At 47.6% G+C, this 14,937-nt stretch overlaps 1 protein-coding gene across 1 annotated transcript; it reads left to right on the top strand.

The window, feature by feature from the left end:
• Positions 1-539: 539 nt before the first annotated feature.
• On the top strand, positions 540-1,009 carry T265_08046 (hypothetical protein; the record flags this gene model as incomplete). Its single annotated transcript, XM_009173740.1, has 2 exons — positions 540-707; positions 740-1,009. 2 exons carry the CDS (start codon positions 540-542, stop codon positions 1,007-1,009), a joined length of 438 nt encoding a protein of 145 aa, XP_009172004.1.
• Between the last annotated feature and the right edge of the window lie 13,928 nt (positions 1,010-14,937).

The following is a 14,937-nucleotide window of genomic DNA, read 5'->3' as shown; positions in this document are numbered from 1 at the left end:
CACAACATGGGACAAAGAAGCTTACACGGTGCGTGGTCATGCGCAGCTTACAAACCTCTAAAAAGGAGACTATTTGCTTGTGCGCACCCATATCAACAAAAGCGGACTGGACACACGACGCGAGCAAAATGGAACTGTACCCTCAGATGAATGTGGGAGTAGTACCGCGAAAAAAGATGAAGCGTCGTCGATCAAAATACTGGAAACATTAAGAATTACACTTAAGAACGAAAATAAAATATTTTTCGGATTATGTTTGTGATCGCCTCTATGTGTGGGTTTAAACGCATTTAGAGACAGCCGATGTGATGGGGTCGAAATCCGTGAATCTTACATACCGCGAGGCAGATCAAGTTGATAAAAAGTCCTCCAGCCGGCCAACCCGTTTCCTACAAAATTTCCCACAAAATGTTAGCTCTTTGAGCCTGTAGGAAGAACTAGCCTACCTGGTTCCGTGAGTAATTCTTGGGAATCTTATCTGTTTGTTTTAGTGCATTCCCCCAAGGTCACTCACTGGACCACAGTTTCACGTGTGAAGTATGGCCCGTGGTAAGCCGGCTGGCTTGAAGACTGCGCGTAAGCTATCGACCCACAGAAAAACACAACGGTGGGCGGATAAACAGTACAAAAAGTCGCATCTGGGTACTCGGTGGAAGGCTAATCCTTTTGGTGGTGCGTCGCATGCGAAAGGGATTGTCCTGGAAAAGGTAGGTCCAGTTGTCTCGCCGCCATTTCTCAGGTTGGTGTGGAAGCTAAGCAGCCGAACTCTGCCGTCCGTAAGTGCGTGCGAGTACAGCTTCTGAAGAATGGCAAGAAAATTACGGCATTCGTCCCACGAGATGGTTGCTTGAATTTTATCGAGGAGAACGATGAAGTGCTAGTTGCCGGTTTCGGAAGAAAGGGGCACGCCGTCGGTGATATCCCCGGAGTGCGCTTCAAGATAATTAAGGTGGCGAACGTCTCATTGCGCGCCTTGTATACACATAAAAAAGAACGCCCGAGGTCATGAGTTCCATGCATTTCCAAAATACAAATTACTGTTTGGTTCTAGTATTTTTGTGGACATATGTTGGTTTGGTTCTTAAACTACGTGCTCGTGATGTGGAAAACCTTCGTCATTCGTCAACAGGACTAACACGTGGTTTCTGGCCCCCGCAATCTTGAAGTGCAGTTCATCCTTAATCACCATGGTAGCCAATATTCAGTGCATTAGTGAATGCAGACAACATTGAGTGCAGATTTGTCACAGCGCCTCTCGGTTTGTGACTTTTGGTCCTGTCCACCTGTACATTTTAGCAACCACTACTCATCCCCGTATCCATTGGCGCTGGAGACGATCCTGCCACTAGTGTGAAACGCCTGGAAGACGTCCTATATCAGCGGGTAAAGTCCACGGGGATTCGTCCCGAAGGAATTATGCACTATGTACTGCTTGAAACGGAGTTCTGCTTCTGAGGAAGAGGCTTCCATACTTCAGTGGACGGCAGTAGCAGGTAACGCCTGCATGACATTCCTCAAGCAGTCTCCAAATAGACGTTCCAGTGGCGGTTTCTGGACAACAAGCTTTTCATGTCGGTGGCTTAGCACTGATTGTTTTCCAAATGGGCCCGGCTGTTACTGCGTGCAAGCTGTGTTTAGGCACGTCGTTTGCAAAATTGTTTTGTGGGATGATTGGCTTGCAAAGGCTTTTTTCACCCTGTAGGGAGGTGGCCGTCTAGGTGTAACATATTTCGGTGACCCCGTTGCAGTGTGACCGTCTGCTTTCATCAGGATGCGTGGTCGTGGTTATACTCCATGTTGTTGCTAGAGGGCTGATGGCAAACATGCGTTGGGCATCGGGTGCTGATTTGATTAGCCAACTTGTTATTGTAGTGGTGTGAGGTTTATGCAGCTTAGAACATGTTCAACAGAACATGTTCTGGTGGTGGATCGTTGCAGCAGCAAATCTCCCGACAAAAGTAGAATGTGTTAGTTGAGCTTTAGGGGTGCACCGATGTAGCGGGTTACCTAAGGTTCCATCCAGACTGCGAAGGTCAGCAAGCAGCAGGAGGACAACAGCGTATCCACGTTTTTCGAAAGGTATTACATCATCGACGGTACGACCAGTGTTCAACACCTATGCTTCTCTGACGGAGCGGCTCGTAGGTCGAGTACTATCCTGTGCGACAGAATTGTGGACACAGTAAAGTGTTCCTTCAGGTGACCATATTTATGGGATAAGCAGGGTCGCCTTCCCCTTTGGAAGGACGGGTTAGAACCGTCTCAAAGAACTGCACATTTCAGATGGCAGTGACCGCCGAAGCATTATATTCAATGCGATAGAAATAACAGTAGCAGTGTGGTGATACTCAAAAGGCATTCAGAAGGTTAAGTCTTCCAGTCACTACCTACGGGAAGGGTATTTCAAGAAATCCCCACAAACCGCTGCCTCGCAGTTCAGACTTTTGAACCAGAGGGTAGGGGCAGCGTCCGCAAACAAAAACCCTACTGCATTACGGATCAAGCTTTTGAGTCAAAGGCTTAAGGTGCAGTACCTCTAAACCCCTTTACCTGGACGACCCGGAGGTTCCGTTGGCTTTTGCTTGCTTTTGCTCCACCCATCAACCTTCGCTGACATCTCATCCATCAAATGCTGCATTGCGGTCAACCCATCTTTCGGCCCCCTAACCGTGTCCTTGTGTAAGCTGTCGCTCAACAGAATTAATCGAAGTAATCATATATTAAACTCCAGGGATGTGCTCCATAGTACTCAGCGTCCGTACTCCTTCAAAATGGACATTTTTTTCTGGAGCCATGTCTTCCCTTTGTCGTTGTATTCTGAATTCCCGAAACACACCTGTAAGACTATTTCGGTCGTGTACCTCAGATTTGGGATGATCTCAGATGTCCAATACTTCGCTCTTCGGATATCTAGTGATGCTGACGTAATGGCTCGTGGTACCGAAATTACGCGCATCGCAGCTGAGCAAAGCTGTTCATCAAATCTCAGTAGCCCATCAGTATCAGGCCGATCTGCCTGGAAAACTGCTGGAAATGGAGTCATACTGAGGACGAAGTTTGCTTGGAGAGTGGATGGAAGCAAGTTAAAGAAACTAAGTTTTTAGGACTGTTATTCGAAGCCATTTGACTCAACTGAATGAGTATTGGATTTCGTTGAGGTCAACAGGTCCTGTTGCTGCCAGGAAATCCATACCATCAACTAGGGGTTATGATGGCGCATACAGACCCCTCGAACGTCGAATAAATGAGAGCTTCAGGATTGATAACGCTGATGTTTTGCGGGATGGACAAGTGGTTTGGAGGGCGAATTACTGAACGGACCCGACCTCTGCCTCTCGACTTCCCTTGTCTAGCCTTGGGTAACCTGGCAATAACCCAGCTCTCGGACCTCCATGTGGCACGGCGGCTAGGCACCGAAAGGTGCTACAGCTGAACAATCTTTTATTTTTTTGTTTTGCGAAGAATCAGGAGAAGGACAAGTTTCCGCCGCAGACAACAGCCACACCCTGTTTTAGCAGATTCCGTGAAAGAAAACAGGTATGGAAGGAAAGGACGTAGTTGCCATTTAAGGGCACTGGACAGGTTACTAAGGGAAGCCGTTCTGCTGGCCTCTTTCGACGACCTCTAGAAGAACGATTCTGAATGGAACATGTCGCCACGAACAACAAATCCAGCACGGAATTTCATTCTTTTAACGCAGCAAGGCATCCGTGTATGATCTGCATCCTGCACTCGTGAATGAAATTGGCGAAGCTTTGGTAAACAATCTGACTACCCTACTACGGAAAATTTGGAACGAACGCAATACCAGCGGAATGGAGCACCTTGACAGTGACCCCGTTTTCAAAAAGGGCCGTGATGTCAGTTCGGCTCAGCCTCAGAAAGACTGTGTATCTACACTCAAGCGTCATCGTGCTGCTGGTCCTGGTAACGTTCCACCTGCTCTGTTCAAGGATGGCGGTGAATTTCTCGGCCATTGTATCTAGCCTATCTGAGGGCAAGGGACACGCCCAAGTAACGAGTGAGTCGGTAATGGTATCCATCATCAAAAGGTATACTCGCAGTGGATCTATTGACCACAGAGATGCCAGTTTGACTCCCCTTGTAACAAGTCCTCTGGCGTCACTGATTTTTCGTCTTCTTACGGTGGCACGCGTAAACTTGACCCCTCAATAACAAGCGGGATTTTGACCTGGTGGAGAGTGCGTCGATCACATCTCCACACTCCCTAAGTGCTAGAGCAACACCATGTGCACAGACGACCCACAACTGTGATGTTTCTTTGACTTCAAGGGTGCTTCAATCGGTCAGCGCTGTTAAACAGTAAATGGGGTAAATAGGGTAGGTCCCAGAATTTCGAACATAATCTGATCCTCATTCACATCTGGCTCTCTAAAAGTTTTCCTACAAAAAGTGGTGTCCGACAAGGCTGCCGACTCCATTTTTCACTTCGTCAATCATATACTAATGAGGCGAACGTTGGAAGTTCTTCGAAACCCCGGTATTTACATCGTTGATAGTGAGAAACTTGTCGGTCTGGAGTATCCAGACGAAATCGTCCTCTTTGAGGACGAAGGCAAAGCATAAGCCCAGTTGAAAAAACTGACTACCATCACCATCTTTCCGCATGCTCCTTGTATCTTCAAAATTCAAAAACATGTTTAACGTACATTTTCTCAACATACTCCTTATACTTCAAAGAGAGTCACTAGAGAATATGGAGAATTTCACGTGTCAGTAGTTGTATTATCTCTAACGCTAGTCTCTGATGAAATAAGTGTCCGAATGACGTTTGCTAATTTGCTTCTCGTGGCGTCAAAAGCGCAGTGGTTCTGACAGAGTTCGCGTGTACAAGTTTACAGTAGGGACCGTATTGTTTTATGGTTACGAGACAGCCCCTGCGGACGGATGGTGTGAGGCGTCTTTGGCTTTCTGACCAGCGGTGTCTCAGAAGTGTTATTGATGTCCGATGGTGTCAACGAACTCGCAGCGGAGTAATTAGAAAATGGGTATTTGGACGTGCAGTAGGTGCTTCAGTCGCGTAAAACATCCAGCACCGTCAAGTGCAGTGGTTCGGCCATGTGCTACGCATGGCGAAGCATAGTTTGTCAAGACAAGCGTTGTTTTCAGCGGTTCCTCCAGAATGATGCAAGCCACGAGGTAAACAACGTATGATTTAGGTGTGAAAGAGATTACGAAGAATTAAGATGGTGCGGTGTGGATTCACACACCCTTGCGCTGATCGATGACAGTAGCGTGCGTGCTGTCAGTTTCTTCCCAGATTGTCTGATTGGGCGCTTGGAGGTGTGGGCATCTGACTGCCTGGCATAGAGCAGCAGGGGATTCGTAGTACCTTGAACCAACGTACTTTCGACACAGTTTATATATGATAAACTGCAGAGGGAGTATTCACATCAGAGTGGGATAGGGTAGAAGTGGTAATACGTAACAGCGCAAGACACGGATATGGACAGCTACACAAAATGGGCAAACTGCATGTTGCCTAATCGAGTCCTGTAAACCTCTGATGCCAACGTAAGTTCGATGGACTATGATCGTTGGCAAACATATAGGTAGCAAATTGCTGCTGTTAATTCCCCCATTATCATTAGCTGCAAAAACCGCATACTTAACGTACAGCTGTTATAGCTGCTACAGCTTTGTTCACCAATGATTTGGTGAGTTGGAGTATATAGTTACGCCTCAAATGCGGTGCGTCATATGATTGATGCATAAACAGGGTTGCCTGTGAACCTTTTATTGGTGAGATTGGAACGAGAGTTTGCATTGAGGGTAATAGCTTGGATGTACGAGATCCCATTGAGGGCGCGATCGTGCCATGTCTGACAATGTTTCTAACCATTGGTGTGCTCCATATGGGGATCCCTACACATGAAGATCCACGCAGCTGTGGTTGCTGGTAATGGGCTTCATACTTTGCTGTCAAGTCATGTTTGACCTCCCCTGGCTCGTTTCCATGCTTCACTTCGCTGTTCGGAAAGAGCCCTACCAGGAAGCCAGTCGACTAGCACATGGAGCATGTGACCAAGCCAGCGCAACCTATGGAGTGTCCTTAGTTCATCTATGGTGGGCGAGTTATTTCCGAAAACGTTAGACTTCGGCATTACTAATCCGGTGCTCCCACCAAACTCAGGCAATGCTCCGAACACATCGATGGTCAAACATTGAAAGACGACTTCCTCGACGCGCAGCGGCCAAGTTTCTGATAGCATAATAATGTACTAATACGAAGCCCACCTCAGTATTGTAAACTCGACCGTTGACGGATAAGCTGATATCGTACCTACACCACAGGTGATTCAAGTGAACAAGAGCTGCTCTGGCCTTCTCGGTCTGGATGGAAATATCATTCGCGTCACCACCGGGACTGATACAGCTGTGTTGATTCTTCCGGTTTCGGCAGAGTACCGCACATCCCAATAAATTATGCCAACAGTGGTGGTATCCGTTACTGCGTCACCTAGGTTAAAGCAAATAGTCGTGCGCTGAACCCGTAGTCGGGTGAGTCCTGTTGCTACCGTCTTTCAACTCAGCGGAGCCGGTTAACATTATTATCAGTGATAACGGGACTAGCCACAATTGCACTCTTGGATGCACTTTTAGGAACGATCCTCGCCTTTCACTCCCATTTGTGTGGTAGTTTTCTGTACACCAGGGGAAGAACTGATATAAAGCAGAATGCCTTAAGTGCATGTTCTACCGTTTTATCAAAAAGGAAGCTGGACACTCACCGGGTAGAACGAGTAATCCATCAAGAAGAGATGACCGGTTTGTCTGCCTCCGCGACCCATTGAGCTATACTGGGGATGCCCGCGCGAAACTCGCAGTCTTTCATACCAGGTTGGTCAATGGTTGGAGGTCTGACGAGCACAGTCTTCTGGCCCCCCAGGTTGGGGTGTTGGAACAAGTGTGGTGACTTGTTTCATAGGAATGGTAGTACACCTGCATTTCCAACCTACCACCGCTGTCTTGCGGTTAGGCTTCTGGGCCTTGATCGTCTTGTTTAGGTATTGGACATCCTGGCAGTATCCCAGCCCACGTACAGCCATGACACTTACAACTGACAATGCTTTCATGCCACATCAGCCGTCGCGCGGTGCAATCGGCAGGACCTTACTTTCTCCATACAGCTGGACGGGTAAGCGGCTATGTAGGGTCCTCCAAAGGCATGTCGGTCACAGACTCAATTTGACCGCACTGCCATCAGTTACCGGTGAAGCGGATCAGTCACCGACTACCGGTCGTTTTGGAATGCACTTGTGGATTCTGACCACGTGTTTACCCGGAGTCGGTTCTCCCTACGTTTCCAGGGCCGCATAATGTGCGGACAAATCGCCTGGCAACGGAGACTGGCAGATCCGGATGTCAGACGAATTCACCAGAATGGCCTTCTGGAGTCCCAACTGATCTACCAGCAGATGTAAATTATTGCTGGGACAAGATCGCCACCTCACATTGCACACCGCTGTGGCAAGGCGCTATCCGGCCCACTCAAGCTCTGGATATTAGACCGAACAATGGCACTGCCTAAATCCTGGAGGAATATCCTGGCCGTTCTGGAACATAATTTGACGCGATGAATCATCAGACGTCAGTTGAAAGCAAGCGTGCGCGCAGACCGTGAAGCCTGGTGGATTAGGGGTGCTAAGGAAATGGAAGAGCCCACAGAAAATCGGAAACGCCCAAAGATTATTTCATTTGATCCGTGCGAGTGGTCCCCGTAAGCCACTTGTGAGTGGAACCATCAAGGATGATAATTGAGCGACCATCGTGAACAAAGAAGAACGCCTCAGCCGTTTGAACGAATACAACAGTTTTGGTGGCCAGCAGCTGCCACTTATCTGGAGCCGACAGCTGACGTAGAACCCTGGACGGTGAACGCGGAATCCCCCTACGGCCTCAGGTTCATGATCGCATTAGTCCTCTCAAGCTCCACCAAGCTTCTGATGCAGATGATCTTCCACCCACATTGTTCAAAGATGAGGGTGAAGTCCTCGGTGAGCGCTTGTCTGATCCATTTGCCTCCATTTGAAAAAGAGTTTGTCCCAGATAACTGGGGAGAGTCGTTGACAGTGCCCACTTTCAAAGAAGAGGCTCGTAGTAGTGATAACCACAGGGGAATCAACTTGACCTCGGTCGTAACAGAACTGCTGGCGTGCTTCTTCGTCGCCTTATGGCTCGCCAAACTGAGTCGAGAGCAAAGTTGGGAGGAGGGTAAGCAGCAGCAAGCGGGATTCCAACCTGGTTAGAATTGCGTTGACCACTCGTTTCACACTCGGCTGCTAGAACACCAGGCACAAAAACGATCAAAATTTTTAGTATTCTTGTATCTCCAAGGCGCATTCGACTCGGTTGGCCAGTCTGTTCTGCTTGACAAGCTTGCCCATCAATGAATAATAATATAATAATCGTTCAGCTGTAGTGACCTTCCGGTACCTAGCTGCCATGCCACCCGAAGGAAGCATGAGGGCTGGGATACTGTCAGGTTGCCCAAGCCTAACCAGGGGAAGTCGAGAGGCAGAGGTCGGGTTCGAACCACGGACCTTCCGGCCAGTAGATTCGCGCTCTAACCACTTGAGCCATCTCGCCCCCATCAATGAATGCCCTAGATGATTGTGAACATGATAAGTTCTTTGTACTTCTAGGCTTCCGGACGTGTGAGAGTACATGGAGAGCTCTCCAAATGCTTCCATACAAAGCCATTATCAACTGGAAGGGGTGTCCGCTCTCTGCATTCTCATTTCATTTGGTGATGGACAAGTGATGAGGCAAATGCTGGAGGGTCTTAAAACCCTGGCGATCAAATAGCCTCTGGTGGAAATCTTGTCAATCTGGAATATGCAGACGAAATCGTTCTCGTCTACGAAGAGGAGTTAAAGGTGAGGTGTTTTTGGAAGGACTGATCAGTTATCCCATCCCTTTGTATGCACTTTGCACTCGCAAGGTGTAACGTCATGCTCCCGGACATGCAGTCACTGAACACTCCACTTATAATCCGAGGAGAGGCACTCGAAGCTTTGGTGTGTTTTACATATCGCGGTAGTTGTATTAGTTCGGATTGTAGCGTGACAGATGAGGTTAATGCAAGGCTCGGGTTGCGTTTGCTAATTTGGGACCTATGGCATCAAAGCAGTATATCCTTGAATCCCAAGGGACGTGTGTATCGGGCTACGTTACGGCTGTTTTGTTGTGTAGCGACTTGGCCTGTTTGAGTTGCTGAAGTGAGACAGATGTTTACTGTTCGTTGTCTCAAAACCACAGCTCGTGTTGGTTAGTGTCGGCGAATCGGTGGCAAAGCAATTAGAAAGCAAGCGTTCGGTTGTGCAGCTGGGATTTCTGTCGAAGAATGTGTCCAGCATCAAAAGCTGCTTTGGTTAGGCCATAAAACGGGCATGCTTAATCATGGTTTGCCAAAAAGAGTAGTTTTCCGTGCCCAATTCAGAGTGATAGAAGCAGTTTGGTTGCCAATCTTTGACCTGGCAGTGGGACATGAAATAAATTACGAAAAGTTTGAGTCCTGTCGGTGCGACTCGTTTTCCATAATGGGGACTGTGATTCCTACTGCGCCTGGTCGGCGATATGACTGTGGTGGCGTTCTCGTCACTTTCTATTCGGAATCTCTAAGTGAGCGCTTGGTGCTGTAGGCTCCCCGGAGTGACTGTCCAGGCGTCCGTTTTCATTCGCTCCATCAAAGTGAGATTTCCGAATAAATCATGATTGTACGCCAGCGAAGTGTTGAACACCGATGTAAGGTGTGCATATTGGTGGTTGCGGGTTTGGTATATTTGTCATCAATTGTCTAATCGAATGAGCTTACCGTCACTCGAGTTTTAACCTTACCGAATACGCCAAAAACAAATAGTGGGCTAACAGTGGAAGACAATATAAAACGACGTCAATTTACGCGTTTGTACATTTGGTTATTTCTACGGTAGTCTATTCTTCGGCGTCTCCTCGAGACAACCTCGTCGTGGGGTGACAGTTCCCCCTTCCTCAACCACACTGAGCTTTATTGGGGTTGTCTATGCGGCATATAGTGATTATATCCTTCTAGGTTGGTCAATAGATAGAGGTGTGGCAAACAGTCTTTTGGAACTCCTGGTTTCCGGTTGGAACAAGCGTAGTAGTTTGTTCCGTGAAATTTGGCTATTCAGGTTGTTTCAAGTCAGCAACCCTCGTCTTGTGGTCAGTCCTTTGAGACAAATACTTTTGTTGAACGCCATGTTGGGCGCCATGGCAATATCTCAACGCACATACAGCCATGAACTTGACAGTTAAAAATACCTTCGTGCCACATCAGCCATTGGGGTGGTTTTCTCAGCCACCTTAATCGTGCAATGCAACAGTGTGGATAAGCGAAAACATGCCATTGCTTATGCCTCTTTGCCACACTTGACAGCCTTTCTCCTGTGGATCAAAGCTGTAGGAACTTGAATGAAGCATGTACGGAGTTGACAAATTGCGCGCCACTACTCAAATCTGACCCGTCGCGTTTGCTAATGAGACCCCGTTCTCTCTTTATGGGGACTCTTAGGTAGGCCAATAAGCTGCTCTCGTACGCATTGTATGTACTCCGTCGGTCATCGTCTATTGCCTCCGAAACTTTAATACAGGATCCAAGTACAGTTAGTAAGTTTACAAGGCCCTTTCTATCTGAGGCAGCTGCTGTGGTTTGTGTTGGTGTTCATATAGCGAGATGGCCCAAGTGGCTAGAGCGCGAATTTACTGACCGGAAGGTCCGTGGTTCGAATCCGAGCTCCGCCTCTCGACTTCCTCTGTCTAGGCTTCGGCAACCTGGCAGTATCCCAGCCCTCATGCTTCCTTCGGGTGTCATAGCAGCTACGCACCGGAAGGGTGCTACAGCTGAACGCTTTGAACGCTTCATATGGCCTTAAGTTCTCGACCAGATACTTCTGTGCTCAACTGGATACCTGTAACCGATCGCCTCTGTGCTGTCCAACTCTCTACTCTGCAGTGTTTATGCTGCCTGTTATTTATCCACCAACGAACTGTAGTTCTTGCTCACTGAAGAGAACTGATAACCCTCCTGTTCACCATACAGCCATATTAGTTGATGATTTCTGTGCGTAGGTAGAACTCCTCAGTTCATCAGAACGATATGATATCGTAATATATTTTCTTGACAGAACACACTGCCTACAAGGTAGCTGAGGCCTCCAACAGCTCAACCTGTTTCACCCTTCTTGGGCTCATCAAATAGGTGCAGTCCCCGAGATTCCTTCAACCTTGTGTTCTGCTTGAATTCGAATGGGACAAATTTCGACAAATGCACTCATTCGCATATCAGCCTGGTTTTCATCGGAGACTCAATTGAATCTTCTGCATAAAAATCGCTTTATTTTTCAATTCGTACTATATTCCAGATATTGCAGTATATTATCACCAAGGTTGCTGGAAACTCCCTGACAGCCCATGACCGGTTTCGCCCCTATTGGGACGCATCAGGTGGGCGCAGTTCCTGAGTTTCCGTCAATCTTATATTATACTTGAATCCCAGTTGGGATGAACTGATCACACTGCACAGGTTGCGCTGGTTTGGCCACGTGCTGCGTATGCCAGTCGACCGACTTCCTCGAAGGGCTCTTTTCGCACAACCAGGTGAAGGGTGGAAGAGAGTCAGAGGCGGTCAACCAATGACTTGGCAGCGAAGTATGAAAGCCATTACCAGCAAACTTAGCTGCGCTGGTCATTGCTGTCTTCCTGGATGGGGACCCCGAGACGGGCCACATCAATGGCTAGAGACATTGTCAGATATGGCCCAGTCGCACCCTCAATGGCGTTCGTGCATCCAAGCTATTACCTTCAATGCGTAGCTCCTTTTCCAACCCCCTCACCACTTGACAGCCCACTGACAGTGCTGGATTTATGCACCAATTTATCAGCTCGCGCGTGCAATGCGCAGCTACCTACCCCACCCCCCCAATCATCGGTGAACGAAACTGTGGCAGCTACAACCAGTGTACGACCAGTACGCGGTTCTTACAACTGACAATGATGATGATGAAGGTTTCGACCAATACCCTCATTTACGTATCGGTTTGATGCGATATGATATCACAGTATATTTCTTTGACGGATAACTTCTCACGAGGTAGCTGAAAACTGTGACAGTCCATAACCTGCTTCACCATTCTTGGGGCTCACCAGAGAAGTCTGGTCCCTGAGCCTTATTAAACTATAAATTCTGCTCGGTCACCAAGCTGTTTGCAACCGACGAAACACATTCCTGAGTAGCGTGTTTCATCAAGAAGAGCCTTGGAAGTATTTAGTCAATTGAAAAAAATCGAGAACCGATTGAGAAATCACCGTTTCAGAAGGGCTTGACAAACAACCGGGGATTTTATAGCCAGGCAGCTTTTCGTCAGGCCGAGTGATCAGGTTACCAAGTTGACTGGGATTTAAGGCAGACGATGAACCAATCAGCACTTTAAATCGGTGTGGAATGTCAATTAAAAGATCTTGCCGGTTAGTGTGGTTACCCAAAACTTACGGTTGATTGGATGAAATTTCTAATCATTTCTGATCGGGTTTCGATCCCTGATCTTCCGGCTCAAGGCACCTTAGCTGATGATCCACCTTGGGTTACACTGGTAAATTTTATCGGTCTGTGTAGGTTTATAGGTGCCATGACAACTTAGCTGGGGAGTGGTGATGTTGGTGTAATTTTTGGTTGGATTGATACATCTGAGCTACTTCTGTTGATGATCTCTCTTTGGTAACTACCGCACACTACCGCGTCTCAGGTCGACTGATCTAAAGCCGTTCTCCATATGCATTTTCTATTCCTTCTATTCCATTCACTGTGATGCTCAGCGATTTCCTCCATCAAAGCGAACCACCTACTGACTATTGTAGCGTGGTAGATTTATCAAGTATTGACAAAGAACACTGTCTGCTAGAGAAGGGCCCTAATTTCGCTGAGTGAAAAGGTCATAAGGGTGGATTAAATAATTCCTGGCATCCAATGTTTCAGAATTTTCTCTCAATGGATTTGGGGAAGCTACGTGTATAGTTGGTCACAGACCATAAATCCCAGCAGTGCGGAGAGCGTCAAATACCATAAAACAGGTGGACAACAGTGCTTACAGCGGCGGGTATGGGTAAGGCCATCGCCATCATGGACAAGAGTGGATGTGTACAGAAGGCTAAGCAACACCCGACTGAGGGCCCTTACCGGCAGATCGATGATGGGAACATTACGTCTATAATGCATGGGAGTAAATTTGAAGATGACAGGTGCTTGCAGTCCATGATAAGCTACTTAGTGGTATCGATTGTGCACCAAAAGCGTAATCCAACCACGGCTTCATGACCTACCAAAAATCTGAGCCAGACGTTCCGGTGATCCGTTAGTAGACGGACTAGGTTCTCCACCCCATTGGCTCGCTAGATTCTTGGCGGGTATTCTTAACCCCCTCGCCGAAAAATATGGTATTTATGTATATGACTTTGCCAGCAAAGTAGCGGGTTTTACCGTAGAACGAGATGACATTCTTGTAAGTTCCGATTTCAATTCGCCTTACGAAAATGCACCTAAAGTGGACTTTTTAGAAATAGCCAACTGATTGCTGCTAGCATACACCACCCTTTCAGAACAGACTGCTTACGGTAGACTAAATAGTGGAAGGTATAAAAATATGCTTGAATCTCTGTTTTTGACTCCTTGGTTTACACTCAAGAACAAGGCCCAGAAACAGGATCCAGATTACCCCCGCTTTTGGTAAATATTTTACGGGGGATTTCGCACAGACAGCTTTAGCCGGATTCCCATGCATCCCAAGACATTCTGGCGTTATGTAGATGAGATCACGTGAGTTAGTTTTACATCCATCTGAGTGACCTGAATCCACGCATGAAATTTAGTACGAAGATAGAGAAACGAACCCCATTTGGACAAGTTCACTTGCTCACCTCCTCAGAAACGGAACCTCAGCTTGATTTTTTCGGCAACTTATTTGATTTCCTCCACGTATTGTATGCACCTTCAGTGACTATGTATCTCATTGAGTAGATGGGCTCATCAAGACCTGGCCAGTTGCCAACAAACCAAACGACCAAATAAGCTTTCTCAGCTCAGTCACTACTGGCACCAGCCTGTTGGTAGCCTATCAACGAAGGGCAGAGCATACATTACCCAAGTGCTACCGCATGTACCGTAGAGATGTGAAAATTGATCATTGCGCAGAATCGGGAATGCAAACACTTGCTTTCAACCACTGCTGTTTTTGTGGAATCGTATACATGTGGTGGGAGCACTATGTTTTTAACACTAACATATCGTTTGATATTTTACAAGTCAAAAGTGTCACACTAGGTGTTTGGGTCCGGTCATTCGTTTGAAACAGTTAAACTGGACATGTTTTATTTGCTTTAACAGGATTTGAGTGAAACAGACCCACAAATGAGGAGGCTGTTACTTTCAAAGGCCTAGCTTGGAGTCTTGGTCTGGTTTATGTCATCTGGCGGGCTCCCGACCTAAAGCTGACACCTTGACGTGGTGGTCGGGCTTGAGTGCTGCAATGATCCCGCGGGCTACACTGGCTGGAACTTCGTTCCACAAGGTCTAACCATACCAGGAAGGCCAAAGGGGAGCAGCCAGACCAAGAGCAGCGAGACCCCGCACTACGAGTAATCGTGGTACGAGGCGGTCTGGGGGTAAAGTCGTACTGTCCTCTGCGACAGGAGTGTGAAGGCAGTAAGTTGTTTCACCCAGGTGACCAGCATGTCCATATTTATGGAAGCAGCGATGCGGCCTTCCCCCCGAGGAAGGACGGGTTAGAAAAGGTCGGCTCCAAAAACCGCACACTCCGATCGCCCAACGGTTGACCGTGACCGCCGGCGCATTATCCGATACGGTCGAAATACTTTTAAAACCAAAGAGCCCGGTGCTGCTCA

The sequence above is a fragment of the Opisthorchis viverrini genome (genome assembly GCF_000715545.1).
Source record: "Opisthorchis viverrini unplaced genomic scaffold opera_v5_200, whole genome shotgun sequence".
Lineage (NCBI taxonomy): Eukaryota > Metazoa > Platyhelminthes > Trematoda > Opisthorchiida > Opisthorchiidae > Opisthorchis > Opisthorchis viverrini.
Note: the sequence above shows the minus strand (reverse complement) of the source record. Positions and strands in the feature narration are given on the sequence as shown.